At 41.8% G+C, this 18,223-nt stretch overlaps 1 protein-coding gene across 6 annotated transcripts in view; it reads left to right on the top strand.

Moving 5' to 3' along the window:
* SUN1 (Sad1 and UNC84 domain containing 1) overlaps window positions 1–18,223 on the top strand; it is a 135,800-nt gene that overhangs the window by 34,014 nt on the left and 83,563 nt on the right. For all 6 annotated transcript variants that reach the window (XM_073636841.1, XM_073636842.1, XM_073636844.1 and 3 more), the window contains 4 exons: window positions 7,991–8,185; window positions 12,088–12,275; window positions 16,839–16,862; window positions 16,958–17,173. In XM_073636841.1, the coding sequence (XP_073492942.1) occupies window positions 7,991–8,185; window positions 12,088–12,275; window positions 16,839–16,862; window positions 16,958–17,173 (623 nt within the window). The remainder of the gene's footprint in view (window positions 1–7,990; window positions 8,186–12,087; window positions 12,276–16,838; window positions 16,863–16,957; window positions 17,174–18,223) is intronic.

Raw genomic sequence — 18,223 nt, 5'->3', positions numbered from 1 at the left:
CAATGATTAGGGCCACCTGCAGCTCGATCGTTATCACCAGGCTCAACAAACTTTGACTGAAAAATCGAAGGAGCCAGATGGAAAATTGTCAGCTGGGCGGCAATTCCATCCAACTAGTTGCATAGTTCAAACATTCAGTCAGTTGCATATTCAGGTTCTGGCTATGCAAATGGCAAAAATACAATTTATGGCATCTATTTTAGGGGCTCATTAATACAGCTGCAGAGGGCTGTATACCTTGTATAGAAACGTATATTTCTGCTCTCTGGGAGTTCTGGTGTTTGTGTACATCCACCTGTAGAAATCAATGACAAGCTGCGGATGTCCGCTGGTAACACATCTGAGCCTTTATGTGCATTCAAGGATGGGTGTGAGCTCCTGGACAGTTTGTGTCTATGGATTTGCATCGTTCCCTGTACACATGTTAAAAGCTCAGATGTTCTGTTACAGCCATAAATGCCACACTTAACTGTACCCATACTATAGAGTGTTTTTAGCATCCCAGATTATAAGGCTTTAAAATATCATCATATCCAATAATTTCAACAATACCTTTTTTTTGATTTGGCATTTTTAAAACTTTATTTAATATTTCTATTTATAATAATTGGGTTTTGAAGGAACTCGGCGTAGTGTAGCACAGAAAAGGAAGTGACTAAACAACTATGTTTGGGCTGTGATAAATATGCAGATATTTCTATTTGTCACATAACTATGAATGTTGAGCACCTAAGGTGTATATATAACAAATTGTAGCAGTGGAACAGCTTGTGAGGAGGAAGTGTGAACATGGGAAGATATTGTATGAATGTTTGGGTGGGAATGTTGTGAGCTTTTTCAGTTTAGGGTCTTGTGGAGGCAGAAAATCTCATTTGAAATGGTGGGTGGAGAATCTGTGAATTTATTTAGGAATCCAGAGAATGGTAGGGAAGTAAAGTGTATCAATAAGGCATTAATAACTGGAACACACAGCTCAATGGGAAAGGTAAGGTTTGAGAAGTCTGACAATGTGTGTGATTTCTGGGGAACACTGCATAGAGATGCACAAGTATAATACAATGGTATGTAAATATGAAAAAATGCTGGAAAGAAACCACAACTTGTTTAGGTGTTTCCTAATGAGGGTAAACTACTGGAAGGGGGTAACTCCTAGGCCTCTTTCACACTTGTGTGACTTGTCCTGCGACTTGGGACTGCAAAGTCGCCTGACAAGTCCGTACCCCATGATTTACAATGAGTACCATTCATATCTGTGTGACTTCAATGTAGTCCTTATACTACTTTGGTCCGACTTTGATGTGAGTTTACACAATCATTCCCTGAAATTGTGGAAAAATTGCACGACTTTCAAGTCACGGCAATGTGAAAGGAGCCTTAATATGTAGAAAATTAAACCCGTGCATTTCTGGTTCTGATTGCGTTTGGGTGGAGTAGATCCGTTAAAAATGGTTGGTTGTGAAATGTGTTTATGCAATAAAACATCCATATGTGACTGAAGGAAGTCTTGTGTTAATCTGAGAGTCTTAAAGAAATAGAACCTCTCTTCTGTTAACCTTCCTTGCATATAGGCACTGATCTTTACTAGAAGTTAGCTGAACTCAATCTGAATGCCAGGCAGAGCTAAAAAAAATGTATTCTTTTGTGTTTTAAACCCTTTTTTTTTTTTTTTTTTTTTTTTTTTTTCATCCTTGGGCCCTTTTTTACATTAGTGTGATTTTGTGCAGGTTAAGTGCGCTATCAGATAGATCCACTTTTGATGCACTTTTAGTTCCCATTGACTTAAAGTGGAAGGTGCCTTTTTTGGTGCTTTTTTGCAAAACTGCACCAAAGATGCAGCATGCAGGACTTTTCATAGCGCAGCGCACCTGCACAGTGTGAACAATTGCATAGGATTTAATGGGGAATGGTTTTCATGTACTTTTGTTGCCATGGAAAAGAGTGGAAAAAGCACCAGTGTGACAGGGGCCTTAAAGTGATTGTAAACCCTTTACAACCCCCTTTTCACTACAGGTAAGCCTGTATTAAGGCTTACCTGTAGCTAACATGGATATCTCCTAAACCTGCATAGTTTAGGAGATGTCTATCCCTGTATTGGCATGTGCCAATGTCATCGGCACATGTGCACTGAAGCTACGGTTCGTGCCGTTGCTTAAGCTGATAAGCCATTACCGGTGGCTCCCGCGGGAGTGACGTCATCGCAGCTCTGGCCAATCACAGCACCGGAGCCGTGATACCCGGAAATAACTCTGGGATATAAGTCTCCGGGCAGAGCAGTGTGCCTGGACCGCTGCGGGGGCTTTGATCTAAGCTGAGTATTTCATAATGAGCTAGTATGCTATGCAGGTGTTTTAATTTTAATTTTTCTTATTTTTTATTTTTTTTTTACAGTACACAGGCTTGATACGGGGCTCTTGAGTTATAGGCTGTTACCTTCAGTTAATCAGACACTAGCAAAGACTTTAAGGACATGCCCCCTGGGTGACACCCCTCCCCCAATAACTCTGCCCCACTCCATGAGTCCTCTGTTTTTTGCTAGTGTCCTAAGGTTGTGGACCTCTTCTTTATAGAGAAATGACTCTTGGCTTAGCTAGTTTTTATTTTTGTTTGGAATCTTTAGACCCCTTTCACACTGAAGGAATTTTTTTAAGGCGTTTTAGCGCTAAAAATAGCGCCTGTAAAGCGACCTGAAAAACGCCTCCCATGCCACCCCAGTGTGAAAGCATTCGGGAGCGCTTGCAGGATATTCTGAAAAGTCCTGCAAACAGCATCTTTGGCACTGCTCCTTTTAGTGTTGCTTTACCGGCACTGTGCGGGCAGGAGTGGGGTGCTTTTAACCCCAAAGAAGGGGTTAACAAGGAGTTAAAAGCACCGCTGCCGCAGAGCTTTGCAGGCACTACGGTAGCGCTGCCCATTCATTTCAATGGCAGGCGCGGTTTAGGAGCAGTATATACACCATTCGCGCACTGCCCCAAAGGACTTTTTTTTTTTTTTTTTCTTTAGTGCTAAAACACCAGAAAAGCGCCTTCAGTGTGAGAGGGGTCTTGGTGTGAAAGTCCACTTCTGGTACCGCAATAGATGCATTGCATATGGATTGGTACAACCTTGGTAAAATCTTGGGGGTCATACCGGAGCCCACATTGTAAGGGCAACCTTTAGACCCCTTTTAAAGCTGAAAAAAAAAAAAGCGCCTAAAAAGCTCACAAAAACCTATTTGAATTAAAATCAATGAATGCTTTCACACTGGGGCAGTGTGCTGGTAGGGCGGTGAAAAAACGTCCCTCTCTGTTGAAATTAATGAAAAGCTCTTCAAAAGCGCTCAGTGTTTTACTGGCAGTTTAGAAGTGCCTCAGTGTGATGGTACTTTCGCGCTGGGGCGGTGTTGACGTCAGCAATAAAGCGTTGCTCGTTTTAGCGATGCTTCACCGATGTTATAGCAGCGCTTTGGTGCCGCTTTTCAGGTGGTAGCAGGGTGCTTTTAAACCCCAAGAAGGGGTTACAAAGGGGTTAAAAGCGGTCGTGATGTGGTGCTTCTGAAGCGCTGCCTATTCATTCCAATGGGCAGGGGCAATGTACACCGCCCAAGTGTGAAAGCACGTGGGCTTTCACACTGGGGTGGCTTGAAAGGCAGTTTTCAGGCGCTTTAGCGCTAAAAATAGCGCCTGTGAAATGCCTGAAAACTGCCTCAGTGTGAAAGGGGCCTTAATGTTGCTTCGGACACAGGACTCTGCTTGGGTGCTTGTCTTGGCGCAACATGTTTAGTTGGCCATAGAGTACTAAATGCAGGGTCCATCCCTTTGGAACCTTGCCTCTAAGGATACTTTTGTGACTGGCAAACTCTGGGCCCTATTTAGAGACCAGCGACATGGACAGGTGAGACAGGGTTGCTCTGTTTTTTGGACAGTCATTGTAGCCCCATAGTAGGTATTAGACACGAGGGGATTGATTTACTAAAGGCAAATAGACTCTGCAGTTGCTCTGCAGCATAGTAAATGAGGTAAAGCTCTGTTGACTTTCATCATCCAATCATGTGCAAGCTTATTGAGCATTCTTTGCAAAGTGAAGCTTCCTCTCATTTACTAACCTCTGCTGTTGCAAAGTGCACAGTCTATTTGCCTAAATCAACCCCAATTTATCACTTGTTTTACACTTATGTGTATCCTGATTTAGTGTTCATGAACATGTTGCGAGGACTAGCTTAAACTGATAGAGCTTTTAAGGACACAGCCACTTGCTTTTCGTCTTTTTAAGGGAAAAGTTCAGGGTTCAAGAAATCAAAATTAACAGGTTTCCCTTGTAGGGGTATTCGGCATTTCCATCCAAAGATATCTTTGGCCTTTACCCTTTGTCTCCTGCAGGCCATCTTCATACACCAGCCTTTTTCAACCAGGGTGCCTTGAGGTTTCTTCAGGGGTGCCTTGGCAAAATGCCTACATATTGATCATAAATGGTATACAAGCCGGTGTGTGGATGAAGACTGCCTTTTAGTTGCACAAAGCCACAGGTTTTCATTGTACACCATTACAACCTTCTAGCTGCTGGCATCCTAACGACCAATGGCATCATCAGTTAATATGGAGGATGTAAGTTGCCTGTATAGCATTATTGTTTGGCCCTCCCTTGCCCCTCTCCATCAGCTTTTGGGGTCACATTAACTGAGTGATGAAGAAAATCTGAAGGAGAAGAGAAACGTTGGAATACTCGTCAGCCAGTTTGCAAAAGTGTTTGCTTTGTAAGAATAAATCGCCTTTAACGTTGGGTGTCCTACTTGTGTGGATATTGCTGCATTATGTAAAACTAGAAGAATAATTTTTACTCTTTTTAGAATGGGGTGCCTCGAGACTGTCCATAATCTGTAAAGGGTGCCTTGACTGAAAAAAGGTTGCGAAACCCCGTCATACACAACTTTCTGCTGCTCTGGCTCCCACTTGTCTCTGCTAGGTGACGCTCTCCTGACTCCTGGGCAGAGACTTCCTCTACAAAATAAATAAGCAGTGCAGCGCTATATGTACAACCAGAAGACTCAAATGTTACTCATAACATAAATGTAATAAAGTCCCCTTTAAATGTAGAAATAGACAGGTTGATAGAAAAGAGGTCTCCTCTGCGGTGGTCTAGGTACTCACAACAGTTCATACAGTGCAATGCAATCCATGATTCCACCACCAGTTAGCCAAACCGCTCACGTCAGCACATTTACCACTCTCATTGGACATGGATGGAAACTTGCATAGGCAGACAGTCACACGATTTTAGGAGACCGCACTCAGTTCTCAATTGGTGATCCTATTCACATGTAATATAAAAATGAATATATAGTGCACACTGTGGCTAAAATAATCACATTTATTGAAAGTCAGGTACTCCCATACAAAGCACTACAACCCTAGTGCTGGGATAAAGGTGTATAATGACATCATAAAATAACATCAATAGAGAAGGTGGCTGCAGTGATGTCCAAAGGAACTCCCAAAGGAGTTCTGCGGGAGTCTATAGTAGGTCTTTGGCAGGTAGAACCGGACTTCTCTATAAAAAGCTGTTTGTCTATAATTTTTAGTCTTTATTTTACAAGTTATCAAATCTGTTTTTTGTGTTGGATAACTGATTCAGTAGGTTGATTCATATGTTAATTAAGAAGAAATAGCTGAAAATAGAATGTAATGGGGGTACTTGATGGCAGATGAGAAACTGTTGTTTAAGTATTTGCATTCTTATCTTTTATATTGTATAAAGGAAATAATAAGGCAAGTGTTGGAAGCTGTAGAAGAGTTTCTATTGAGCTCTTGTAGTGGGTTTGACAGCTGCTGTGTATGTGTATCACATTTGGAGCTCTAGTAACAGATGTTCTGTAGTGAATGTACATGGCTCTTGTTCTTGTCTAGAGGACTAGTAGAATCAGCCTATTGATACATACGGAGGCTTTTTCTTTTTCTAACCTGTTTTCAGTGTCATCCAGGAATGAATATTATGGGGATATCCCAGCAAATTGTATGACATTGGTCAAGGGCTTGCTATAGAACTGGGCTCGCTACATGTCTAGTTGCTTGCCCCAACATAGGTTTTTGGGGGTTGTCTTTTTTTTTTTTTTTCTCCAATTATAAACAAATCCTGACATAGGAGGTACATTGCCACTGTCATGAAATCAGTATCGCTGTAATGGGCCAATACTTTGTAACTGCCTCAATCTCTGCCTTACCAACCACATTCAGACATTAAGATAGGTCTGACAGTGTCTGGAAAAAACTTAAGTACTGGAATTTTTACTTTAAGCATGGAGGCAGCAAGAAAGAGTGTGTGTGTGTGTGTGTGTGTGTGTGTGTGTGTGTGTGTGTTTTCTCCTGTATCACAAACAGTGGTTGACCAATTGTGTTAATGTGGTTGTAGAGGCGGAATGGTTTATTTTTCCTTCTGCACCCAGCCCCCCTTATACTCGCCTGCGCCCAAACTCAATCGAGTGATGTGCACAAGAGCAGCGGCTCTCTCCCTCTTTCCTAGCTCAGATACAATAGCAGGAACCATTGGCTCCTGCTGCTGTCAGTCACAGCCAGTGAGGAGGGGGAGGGGCCAGGCTGTGCTCTGTGTCTTGTGTACACATACAGTGCAGTACGAGAGCCAACAGCAGCCAACCACGCACCCAACCCACTATGACCTATGTGGTTTGTAATTCTTTTTTTCTTTATTTTTAATTGTGGGCACTTGAATATATTGGGGCAATGTGGGTTTAGTTGTTGGAGGAAAAGGGAGATTTTTGTAGATTGATAGAAGTGTAATGTTTTCCCAGGCTGGAAGGGTACTGTGATTTGTTTCATTTTGATGGGCAAATGAGCCTTTTAGTAACCACAGTAACCTTTCGCATCAATCCATGCCTGGGTTGTGGTATATGTGGCCAGGATATTGACCCTACCCTATACATATATTATAAGCTACAATATATTATATTTTTGGTTTAGATACAAATGGAATCAGACCCAGCCAAGAGGAAACTAGGATTTTCTTAAAAAGCAATGGCAGGCCCATCACTTTAAAAAAAAAAAAAAAAAAAGCATGGATAACTTTTCAGGCGTCTTTTATGGTTAATGAGATGTTGTCAGATACTAAATGCTCTTGTCCCTGGCCAGATATTTTAGGTCATGGTGGGTTTGGTGCATGGGTATAGCGCACCCCTGCTTTTTCTCTGTTAATATTTCTACGTAAAGACCAATTGTACAGTATAAGTATACATCAGGTCTTTTTTTTTTTTTTTTTTTTTTTTTTTATATTATGCACACACAACCCCCCCCCCCCCCCCCCCCCCCACAGCAAGCTGCTTGCTATGGGGGCACTTGGAGAGGAGGAGCTGTTAGCATTTACAATCTCTTTAGCCCATACATTTGAGGTGGATGGGGGAATCTTCCCCACTGGGCCTTTTGTATTCTGATGGGGGTGGGGGCAGCACTGATTGAGTGGTCAAAGTCTGACTGGGCGGTCCACTTCTGTACAATCACCCTGCCCATACATGGATCAAAATTAGTCTGATTTGCCCCCCCGCCCCCCCCCCCCCCCCTTGCTGAACCACCCAAATTTGGATCCATGTATGGTCAACTTTAAAGGAAAGTACACTGGGGCACAGCACTACAGCAAAATCTGAATACAGTATGTTGAAATAAAGTAAGCAGGTGCACTACAACAATACCTGAATAAAAATGTAAGCAGGTAGGCGACAATCCCTGCATGCATCTCCAGATTTCATTTTTATTTTGACTGTTGTACAGTGGAGTTCAGTGCTGCTTATTAGGAATTAGGGGAGGGGCACATATACAGAACAAGTTTTCCAAGCTGCCTGGAAAATTATTCCATTGAGACTGAACAACTGTTTGGGTGCAGGATCTATAGACCTGAGACCAGGCAATTATAATCTCCATGTCTATGGGTTGGTCTAAAATCCATCCCTTGTGTTGTAAATATTTGTTGTAGTGGATTTCTCTGCAAACACAACTGTTACTTATTATTTTAGCTCCAGTTACTCTTCAGCTGCATTGGATTTTGAGAACTTGCATAAGTTGGATCCAGTATTTGATTCTCCAAGAATGTCACGGCGTAGTCTCCGTTTAACAACTACAACAACCAGCTTTCCCGATGATCGCCACAACGAAAGCATTGCCTCAAACATCTCCTATTCTGGAGGTGTCTCTGAGAGATCGCTCAGCAGGCAAGTTGCACAACACATTGTTTGGCTGTATTTAAGCACGTTTTATTATTTCACTTTATTGGCAGCTGTCCACCTGGTCTTTGTTTATATTTTTATTGCTTTAAATTGTTCTGTTGTGCCAATTGTGGTTGAAAAAAAAAATGTAAGTTTTGAAGTTCTGTTACTTTCTGCTGTATTGTCTTTGTTAATTTTAAATGTTTTGTTTTTATTTTAATTCTCTGGCAGTGATGGCCAGCTGGGTTAGGCCTCATTAACAATGGCAGTGTCGAACATGAACTTCTAGAGGCATATATAGCACATGGGTAAAAGAATATTCACGCGCTGCCTAAATTGTAATAAATATGGTGCTTGGCTGCAGCAAGCACCTATTGGGTCAAACACTACCCAGCAGAAAATGTAATAAAAATCCAATATATGGTGCTGTGCTCCAAGTAATAAAACAAATAAAGTGCTCAGTCATTCATATAAAGAGCTAAGTGTACAAGATGATAGACTCCAAAATTATTCAAATGCATACACTAAAAACACAGTAAATACAGAATCTAAAGTGCTAGATAATACAAATGATAGGTGATGACTTTCCCATGAGCAAATATTCTGATATAGTACAGCGTCCAAACTGATGCCAACACAAATAGGAGGATAAAGTGCAAGTGAAGCAAAGTTTAAAGAAAACCTATATCTTCAATATGGTGCTAGTGATCGGTGTTCTAGCATTTGGTGTTGTGATGTGAATAAGGGATCCTTTTCTTCCGTGCAGTTACACCTAAAGGTGCAGTGGCTCCTTACCTTACCGCTGTAAGGTAACAGCATAAAGATATCAAAGGGTAATACAAATTCCAGAATCCTGCAGTGGGTCTCCCTGAATATTTCTTTGTGGATGGTGGTCTATATGGAGCCTGGTATCCCGGTGAATGCTTATTTGTGTGTGTGTGTGTGTGTGTGTGTGTCTCCCTTACATAAGTTACTAGCGATGGAGATCCTCTCAGGTGGACACATCAACAGATGGAGAAAAAAAAGAGCGTGGGGGGGCCCAATAGTGAAGTAATATAAAACTAGAAATGTATTTGCATACAGCCAAAGTAATGTACTCACATAAAAGCGGTTAAAATTAAGTAAAAAATAAAATGAGCAGCGAACTTGTGGCCTGACGTCACTCCGGCGCCTGTATATTCCGATGCGTATCGTCACGTGGCTGTAAGCAAATACATTTCTAGTTTTATATACTTCACTATTGGGGGCCCCTCGCTCCCTTTTTTTTTTTTTTTTTTTTCTCCATGTAAATATAACTTATGTAAAGGAGACACACAAATCAGAAGCATTCACCAGGCTCCATATAGACTGCCATCCACAAAGAAATATTCAGGGAGACCCACTGCAGGATCCTGGAATTTGGAGTACCCTTTGATATCTTTATGCTGCTGCCTTACAGCGGTAAGGAGCCACTGCACGGAAGAAAAGGATCACTTATTCACATCACAACACAGAATGTTAGAGCGCTGTGATCACTAGCACCATTTTTAGATGTATGTTTTCTTTTGAACTTTGCGTCACTTGCACTTTATCCTATTTTTGCTAGCGTCAGTTTGGACGCTGTACTATATCAGACTATTTGCACCTATTGCACATGGAAGTTCATCACCTATCTTTTGTATTATCTAGCACTTTAGATTCTGTATTTACTGTGTTTTTAGTGTATGCATTTGAATAATTTGGAATCCATTATCTTGTACACTTAGCACTTTACCGTATTTTCCGGCGTATAAGACGACCTTTTACACCTAAATTACACAGCCAAAAAGCGGGGGTCCTCTTATACGCCCGGTATGAAGCTGCCGCGATTGATTTCAGCCCGCCGGGTGCTCGGTAATACTGTATACATACAGCATGCACTGCTCAGCCAATCCCGGCGGGCGATGCACTCTGATGAATACAGAGCCTGCTAAGCCTGCTCGGTTTGGAGTAACAACCTCTGCCAATCCGAGCAGGATACATTACAGTGAGTCAGAGCGGCGCGGGCTGATGATATCACAGCCTCTGCCAATCTGAGCAGGCTTTGTATCCATCAACAGATTAGTAAAATACATTGCCTGCCATGATTGGCTCAGCGGTGCACACTGTATGCACACTGTATTCTGCAGTGTACCTGGTGCTACTGTACTAACACAGCATCATATACTGTGTGTACCTGGCGCTCTACCTATTAACAAAGCATCCTGTACTGCACATCCAGCTCCAGATCTACTTTAAAATACAGGTATGATTTATGGTGCTTTGGAGGAGAGGATTCATTGTTGCTGCCTACCAATTGTGGGATCTCTGGGGACTTGTAGTTCACCAGTTTCCTTTTTCTGATGTTAAGACTGACTGATTTTTTTTTTTTTTTTTTTTTTTTTTTTTTTAAGTTTCTGTTTTTTTTTTTTTTTTTTTAATGGTGTTGCCTCGGAAGGGGGTAGTCTAATACGGCGAGTATAGCCCAAAACCTAAGTTTTCACTGGAAAAATAGCGGGGTCATCTTATACGCCGGCAAATACGGTATATGAATCACTGGGCACTTTGTTTTATTACTTGGAGCGCAGCACCATATATTAATTTTATTGCATATAATACATTTTCAATAGTGCCATTTTGACTGTTTGATTACCTAGGTTTTAGGTTCTGTCAGTTAGCTATATTTAGATTTTTGTGCAGGATCTGTTTAAAAAAATGTGGCTAAACACAGGAAAATGTGTTCTGCAAGACATGAAGTTCTTCCCAGCAGGGCTCGACAAATCCCATGCACCAGGTTGCCACGGCCAGCCCACCCACCTGATCTTCTCCCCCCAATCCTCGCACTCAGGGCCAGGACAAGGGGCGGGACAGAAGTGTCAGCGGAAGAGGGCAGAGAGTCGGGAGGAGTGGCAAGCTCTCTGTGCTTGCTCCCATCCTGTCAATGGAGTGCTTCTCCATACAGCGGATTACACAGGATTGCTCCTAGCTGGAACAGTGTATGGCTTAATTACCCTACCCACATTTCCGTGAGTTGAGCAGTCTTTGGAGGAGATAGGGGGCAGATAATCAAGCGGTGTACTATCCGATGTAAGTGTGATCCTGTGTAATCTGGACCAATGTTATAACAGGAGTGGGAATGCACAGAGATCCAGCACCTCCTCGCTACTCCTGTAGTTCTCGTCTGTAAGATTGGAGTGGATGAGGGCTTGTGGAGTTGAGGTGATGGGGAAGTGGTGTGTGTGTCCATGTGCAGGATTTGTGCTAGTAGGGAGGAATTGGGGGGGGGGGGGGGGGGGGGATTTGGAGAGGATTTACGCTAGGAGGAGGGATTTGGGGGGAAACCTGGCTCCTATATTCAAAGCAAAATTGTCAAGTTCTGTTTCCCAGATAACTTCTCCAGCATTTAGAAAAGGAGTACCAGGGTGTATGCTAAAAACAAAGCGGTGGGGCTAGGGTAGAGGATCAGAGTTGTAGGATTATTATTTATTTATTTATTTAATTTATTTTTTGTGATCTGTCAGAACGCTGCAATATGCAATGCAGTAATTTTATACTAGAAAACATTCATGCCAACCACACTTTATTTGTTCTTTCACTTTGCAAGATCCTTGGTACTGTATTTGTGAGATCTGTGTAGTAACATATTTTATGAAAGTGGAGTAAAGGGAAAGTGTTGCTCCCTTTTTTGTAAGAGGAAAAAATGTTTGGAGTCTGGTCATTGTGTGCAGTACTTCAAATTTCTTTACTTTACACGGTACAGTGCAAAAGACTCTTACCTATCGTGTAGGAGGGTAGGGTACCTTCAGGCTGTCTTCACCCGTATCTTTCTGCTACGTTGATATGACCAGAGATGGTGGTGTACGCTGGCTTCCGATGCCTTTTTGTATTCACAATTCATTGTTTTATTTCAGGTCTTTCAGACAGCAGCATAACACCAGCAGACAATCCTCAAGCAGCCATCGTGCTGCATCATTGAAAGCAGCCTCAAATACATCCTTGCAAAGTAGCTTTAGCTCTCATGTGTCTGATACCTCCATGTTGTCCACTGTGCTGGATGAATCGTCAATACGAGAGCAGACAGAAGTGAATCATTTATGGGGTGAGCCAACTGTCTTATGCCATCAAATAACCATAAAATATTGTCTGACAGTGTGAACAGACACTATGCATTTTATGTTCACTATGCGGGTACCAGTCCAGAAAGGGTTGTGTGTTTTTTCAGCTTTATTAAAATGACATTCCATTCATTGCTATGTACCGCAGCTCTGCTCAGCACCCAGAGGCTCTGTATGAATAAAGCACATATAAAATAATTGTTTTTGTGTGCCCTTGCGGTGAATAGTGTTAGTCCAATGTATGAAAATATCAGTCACCGCACCTAGTGTCAACAAGCCCTTAAAGCCAAACCTCAGCCAAAAGATTATATTTAGTATTGGAGAGAATTGGGAAAGCCTAAAAATGTATTTATTTATTTTTTCGTGTGTGTGTGTGTGTCTGACCCCAATGGGGAGATTTCCTCCTTGTCCCTGTGTTGCCCATACAATAATCGGGGATGTGGTAGTGACTGGGGAAGAAAGGCATAGACAGCAATAAACGCATTTGTCACAGGTGGTAACCCTTCTCCAGTCTAATAAAAATAGTGAAACAAAAGATCACTGCTCTAAGACAATTGCCTCTCCTCAGATCAGCTGTCTGAGTTGAGATGGGTGTCGGCTCTGTTTGCAGCAGTTGCCATTACGGAGAGTAGTAATACTCTCCGTAATGGCAATAGCTGAATACCTGGCGCAACCTTCGCTTTGCCAATGGCCTGCAAAACGCTCAAGGGTGCTATTGCTTTCCTTGCGGAGGAGTAGAACCCCATTTCAAGATCTCGGCATCCAATTCTAGCTTTATCTCAGGAACACAACACACAGCCTTCCTGAATAAGGCAGACCTTTTTGCAAACATGTCAAAAATTTTCAGACAGTGAACTGCTTTAATACAGCCATCACTGTCCATGCTCCTTCTCCACCCGCTCTACTGGAGTCGGATTCCAATGTGCCTGTTCTAGACGCAGACATTGAGGGAAATGAAGCGGACTCTGTGGTCAGGGATGCTTTCTCATTCCCAGGCTCCTATTACACAGAGGAATACTCTCACTAATGGCAACCGCTAAATACCTGGCGCAACCTTTGCTCTGCCAATGGCCTGCAAAACGCTCAAACTGCTCAGGGTGCTATTGCTTTCCTTGCAGAGGAGTAGAACCCCATTTCAAGATCTCTGCATCCAATTCTAGCTTTTATCTAAGGAACGTAACGCACAGCCTTCCTGAATAAGGTTGACGTTTCTGCAAACATGTCAAATTTTCATACAGTGAACTGCTTTAATACAGCCATCACTGTCCATGCTCCTTCTCCACCCTCTCTACTGGAGTCGGATTCCAATGTGCCTGTTCAAGACGCAGACACTGAGGGGAATGAAGTAGACTCAGTGGTCAGGGAAGCTTTCTCATTCCCAGGCTCCTATACACCTTACGTTCTGGCTTCACGCAATATGCTTGCCAACATTGACACTTTCACTTCTGCTGTGTGCAAAAGACTCTGGATTGTCGCACTCGATTCTCCTTCGTCTTGTCAGGTTCATTTGGACGCTAAGTAAATATTCCCAAACTGGGTCTCTTTAATGGTCTGCTGCCATTTTTCTCCTCAAGGGAATAATAAAACACTTCAAGTTATGTGCAGAAAGATCACAGGGTTTATAAGTTGCTTAGGAGGTTTCACTTACATTTTTACTGCTTGCCCTTCCTCCTCACACTTAGAGCCTGGTACAGGTGCATTTCTCTTCAAACAATCATACAGTTTGTAGTGTACATAGATTTGCGAAGCAATGGGATGAAGGAATATTCCTGAACTTTGATTTATCTCATGGTTACTGAAATTATGTTAATGCATCAATGCAGTGCATGTTATCTCAGCTTGCAGAGCTTAGGCTCATTTGAATGAGTTTACCAAAAATGTAAATATTGTGGAATATATGCTACATAACTAATCTCCATTTTATGCTGAATAAACTAAAGTTATTAATGTATCTTAAATGGAAAACATCTTTTAGATAGATTTTTACTTCAAAAGCATTTTCTTAAAATTACATTTGATAAAAATCAAAATCCATTTAAATCAAATACCTTTTTTTTTTGTTTGTTTGACAACCTCAGCTCCAGTGTGGATAAAAACAGCTGAAGGTCCCTCCCCGTCACCATTTTTCTCTTGGTGTCAGGGAAAACTTGCAGCACACTCGTGCTTTCACACTGGGCAGGGAAGAGAGGCAGTTTTCAGGTGCTTTACAGGCACTATTTTTAGCGCTAAAACTTCTGAAAACTGCCTCAGTGTGAAAGTACCCTTAGTGCTCTTACTTAAGACAAGTACACACTATAAAGGGATATGCTTTGTTCATATTCCAGATCTGAGGTTTACAACCACATTAAGTCTAGCAGTGAGGTTAAACCAGTCAGTCACCTCTCCTCCCTCCATGGCCATCAGATAATGCAGGTAGCAAGAAGATATCGGCTTTCACGGATGGCACTTTTTGTTTCCAAGCTCTTGCCTGCTTACCTGAAGCATTTTAGCTGACAAGCCCCTAACCCCCTGCAATTCTCCCTGAGGCACTTGTCTCAGTCAAGTGCTTTGAGATGGAGAAGTGCTGTGTGTCAAAGCAGCCATCTCTTTGCATCTTCCTTGGAGGAAGATGGATGTTTTGTCCAACTTCACACCTAGCCGTTGACAGCACATGGGAAGATGGGAAGATGGGGTGAGTTCTACATGTTCTTTGATTCCAGGGGAACATAACACATTAACCTTAAAATTGAAGTGAGATGACTTCTTTAATCGCCTTACTTGCTCCAGGTATCCAAGGACCCAAACTAGGTTTAGATGCATAGGAGCAGCAGGTGTTTTTGGCACAAATTTATTAGCCTCATTTGATAAGGCTGACATACCATGTTGATTTATGTCCGTTTTTAATCATGATTCTACTTTAAGTTATAATGTAAATACAGGGAGGAGCTCTTTGGGTGTAAATGGATAACTGGAGAATTTCTGCTTAGAAATATATATCAGTATAGAGGTCCAGTTTTAGAGGAAATTTGTCTTGCGTTTCCAGTTATTGTAAAGCTCTCCTAAAAGTAGGTTTTGACATTTTTCATGTTTACATTCTTGCCTTCTTACTGTGCCATATTTGACTTTCTTATTTCATATATAGACTTTCCTCTAATATCTGTATGTCAAGGTAGTCAAGATCGTCTTTGTTTAAAAGCTTTTCAGAGCAGTAATGAGCAGGAAAGTAATGCAGACATGTAACACTGCATTTCGCGTGTTATTTAAAGCTGATCACCCAGCTTTTACTTATACTTTAAATAGTCCAAACTAACTATTGCCTTCACTAAGACGCCTTTCATACCAGTGTGCTTTTGCTGCACTTTTCCAGGGCAACAAACATGCATGAAAACCATTCCTCATTAAATGCTATGTAACTGTTCACATTGCAGGTGACTGAGCTTTGAAAAGTCCTGCATGCTGCATCTTTGGTGCAGTTTTTCAAAAGCGCACCTAAAAAGTCACCTTCCATTTGTAAGTCAATGGGAACACATCAAAAGCAGTCTGTTAGTGAAGTAAATAGTTTGCCTGGACCAGCTTGGTCCAAATGAACTATTTAAACTTCCCTAAAAGCTGGAGATCAGCTTTAATTTCTCACATAACATCAGAGTAGTGATACTTAAAAGGTATAGGGGAAAGAGGATTGTAGCAGAATGGAAGTATAGAGATTGACATCAGACATGGAGATTGACAGCTCCCCCTCCTTCCTAACAAAAAAGAACACAAAATGCTAATTGCCTGGCTGTCATGTTGTTCTGATGGCTTTAAAACTTTCTGGCCTGGGCTTGTAAGAATCTGTAAATTTAGTCTTAAATTATTTTCATTGTACAGAGTTATCTACAAAAGATGTATATTTGCCTCTTTTTATTAACGAAACTTGTCAACCTGAGAATATGGAAGCGTTGTCCCAATCCTGAAAGAGGTAGAAGCGTGTAAAATAGAACCCCCTTACTTTATACTGTTATGGGTATGTGTTCACAGAGCAACAGTTGACTTGGGGTGACCCCTCTTTTTTTAAAAGTAAGATTCTCAGTAAATCTTAAAGCTACATTGAGATATGAATATAAATCTTTTAGAAGTAACCCCACACAATTGTAATAAGGCCCAGTCCAATGTGTACATCCTCTCATAAGCCCCAACATTGACTGGATACCCCAAACGTAATGAACACCAGAGTGCTGTAGCTTATAGTGACATCCCCCACATCTGATCTGCTATCAAGAAGAAAAAGATCAGAAGCTGTGGGGGATTACGGTTTCACAAGAGGTCTCATGTAACGCAAGGTTTTCTATTTATGGCCATTTTATTAACGGACAGGAAACCTTTCGAAGCTGTCTTGCTTCATTTTGTGACTTCAGTTGGTTTTTGTGAATGTTGGGTTGCTTAGTAACCAGATCTGCAAGCGTCTAGCACAAAGGACTAAATTATATTGTGGAAAACTAACATTCTGCCTCTTGCTGTTTTTTTTCATCAGATTTCATGTTTGAATGTTGCTTTTTGTGTGGCTAATTGTTTGTAATTTTCCATTGTAGGTCTTGACAATGATGACCCAAAAGGTAATCCATTTTTTTTTTTTCCTCCCCCCTGCAACATTTTGGGGATCTAGCTGATAAGAAAATGTAAAATCTGTTAACATTTTGTTGTGTTGTAGCTGGGGACACAACGGTCATTCAGGCAAATGGAGATGTCATCTCTGCAGAGACGCAGACAACCTTAATAAATGGCTACACTTGCAGTGACTGTAGCATGCTGTCTGAAAGAAGTAATGTCCTCACAGCGTTCTCAGCAACTCGCTCGCCTGCTTCGTCCACATACACAACATCTACTAAAGTATACACTCGAGATAGGAGCCAGAAGCACAAATCAAGTAAGATATCTGTTCCTCACATCATAGCTGTCTAGTCTTTTACTGAATTTTGATTTGACTTGGTATTATGTGCCATCTAGAGGTTTGAATATTCAAACATGCAGCTTATGAAATACACATTTAAAGCCACATGCAAAATATTTAAAATCTGTTTCTTTACTTTGTGTAAAAGGGAGATATAGCGAACTGCTGCTGCTGGTTTTTGTAAGGGGAAAAAGAATCAAAGCTATATATCTATATCTATATCTATATATTAGGGGTGCAACGGATCAAAAATCTCACGGATCGGATCGATCCTCGGATCAGCAAAAAAAAAAAAAACACACAAATCTTGTTACACCCACCGGAGTTTTAGATTTAAAAGCTATTTTCAACACAAAACCAAGCTTATATGCATAAATACAGTATTTGTGCATATAAGCTCAGTTTTGTGTTGAAAATGGCTTTTAAATCTAAAACTCCGGTGGGTGTAACAAGATGTCCGCTTGTCCCCTTCTCACTCTATCATTATTGTACTGTGCAGGAGTGTGGGGTGTAGCAAGATGGCGGCCGCTTCCGGGTGTACTAAGATGGCCGCCGGCTCCGGAGCTAGGCCGAAGCCGCGGCCTTTCCTATGGCTGAGGCCGAAAAGTGCTCCGCGGATCGCGGGTGTGCCGATCCGCGGAGGGTGATCCGTACGGATCGGCAACGATCCGTTGCACCCCTAATAAATATATATATTTATTTATTTATTTTTCAGCATTCATAAATGCTGTAGCTGCTGACTTTTAATAGGGCACTTACCTGTCTAGGGATCCAGCGTGGCCCTGGCACCAGCATCTTTAGGGCACTTTCACACTGGGGCGGTGGGGCGTCGGCGCTATTTTTTGCGGCCGCTACGGAGTGCTTTTAACCCACGCTAGCTTTGCACTGCCCATTAATTTCAATGGGCAGGGGCGGTGTATACACCACTCCTAAAGCGTCCCAAAGATGCTGCTTGCAGGACTTTTTTAATGTCCTGCAAGCGCACCGTTCCAGTGTGAAAGCACTTGGTCTTTCACACTGGAGTGA

The sequence above is a fragment of the Aquarana catesbeiana genome, linkage group LG06 (genome assembly GCF_042186555.1).
Source record: "Aquarana catesbeiana isolate 2022-GZ linkage group LG06, ASM4218655v1, whole genome shotgun sequence".
In the NCBI taxonomy this organism is placed as follows: domain Eukaryota; kingdom Metazoa; phylum Chordata; class Amphibia; order Anura; family Ranidae; genus Aquarana; species Aquarana catesbeiana.
The sequence above is the reverse complement of the archived record's forward strand: the minus strand, read 5'-3'. Positions and strand labels throughout refer to the sequence as shown.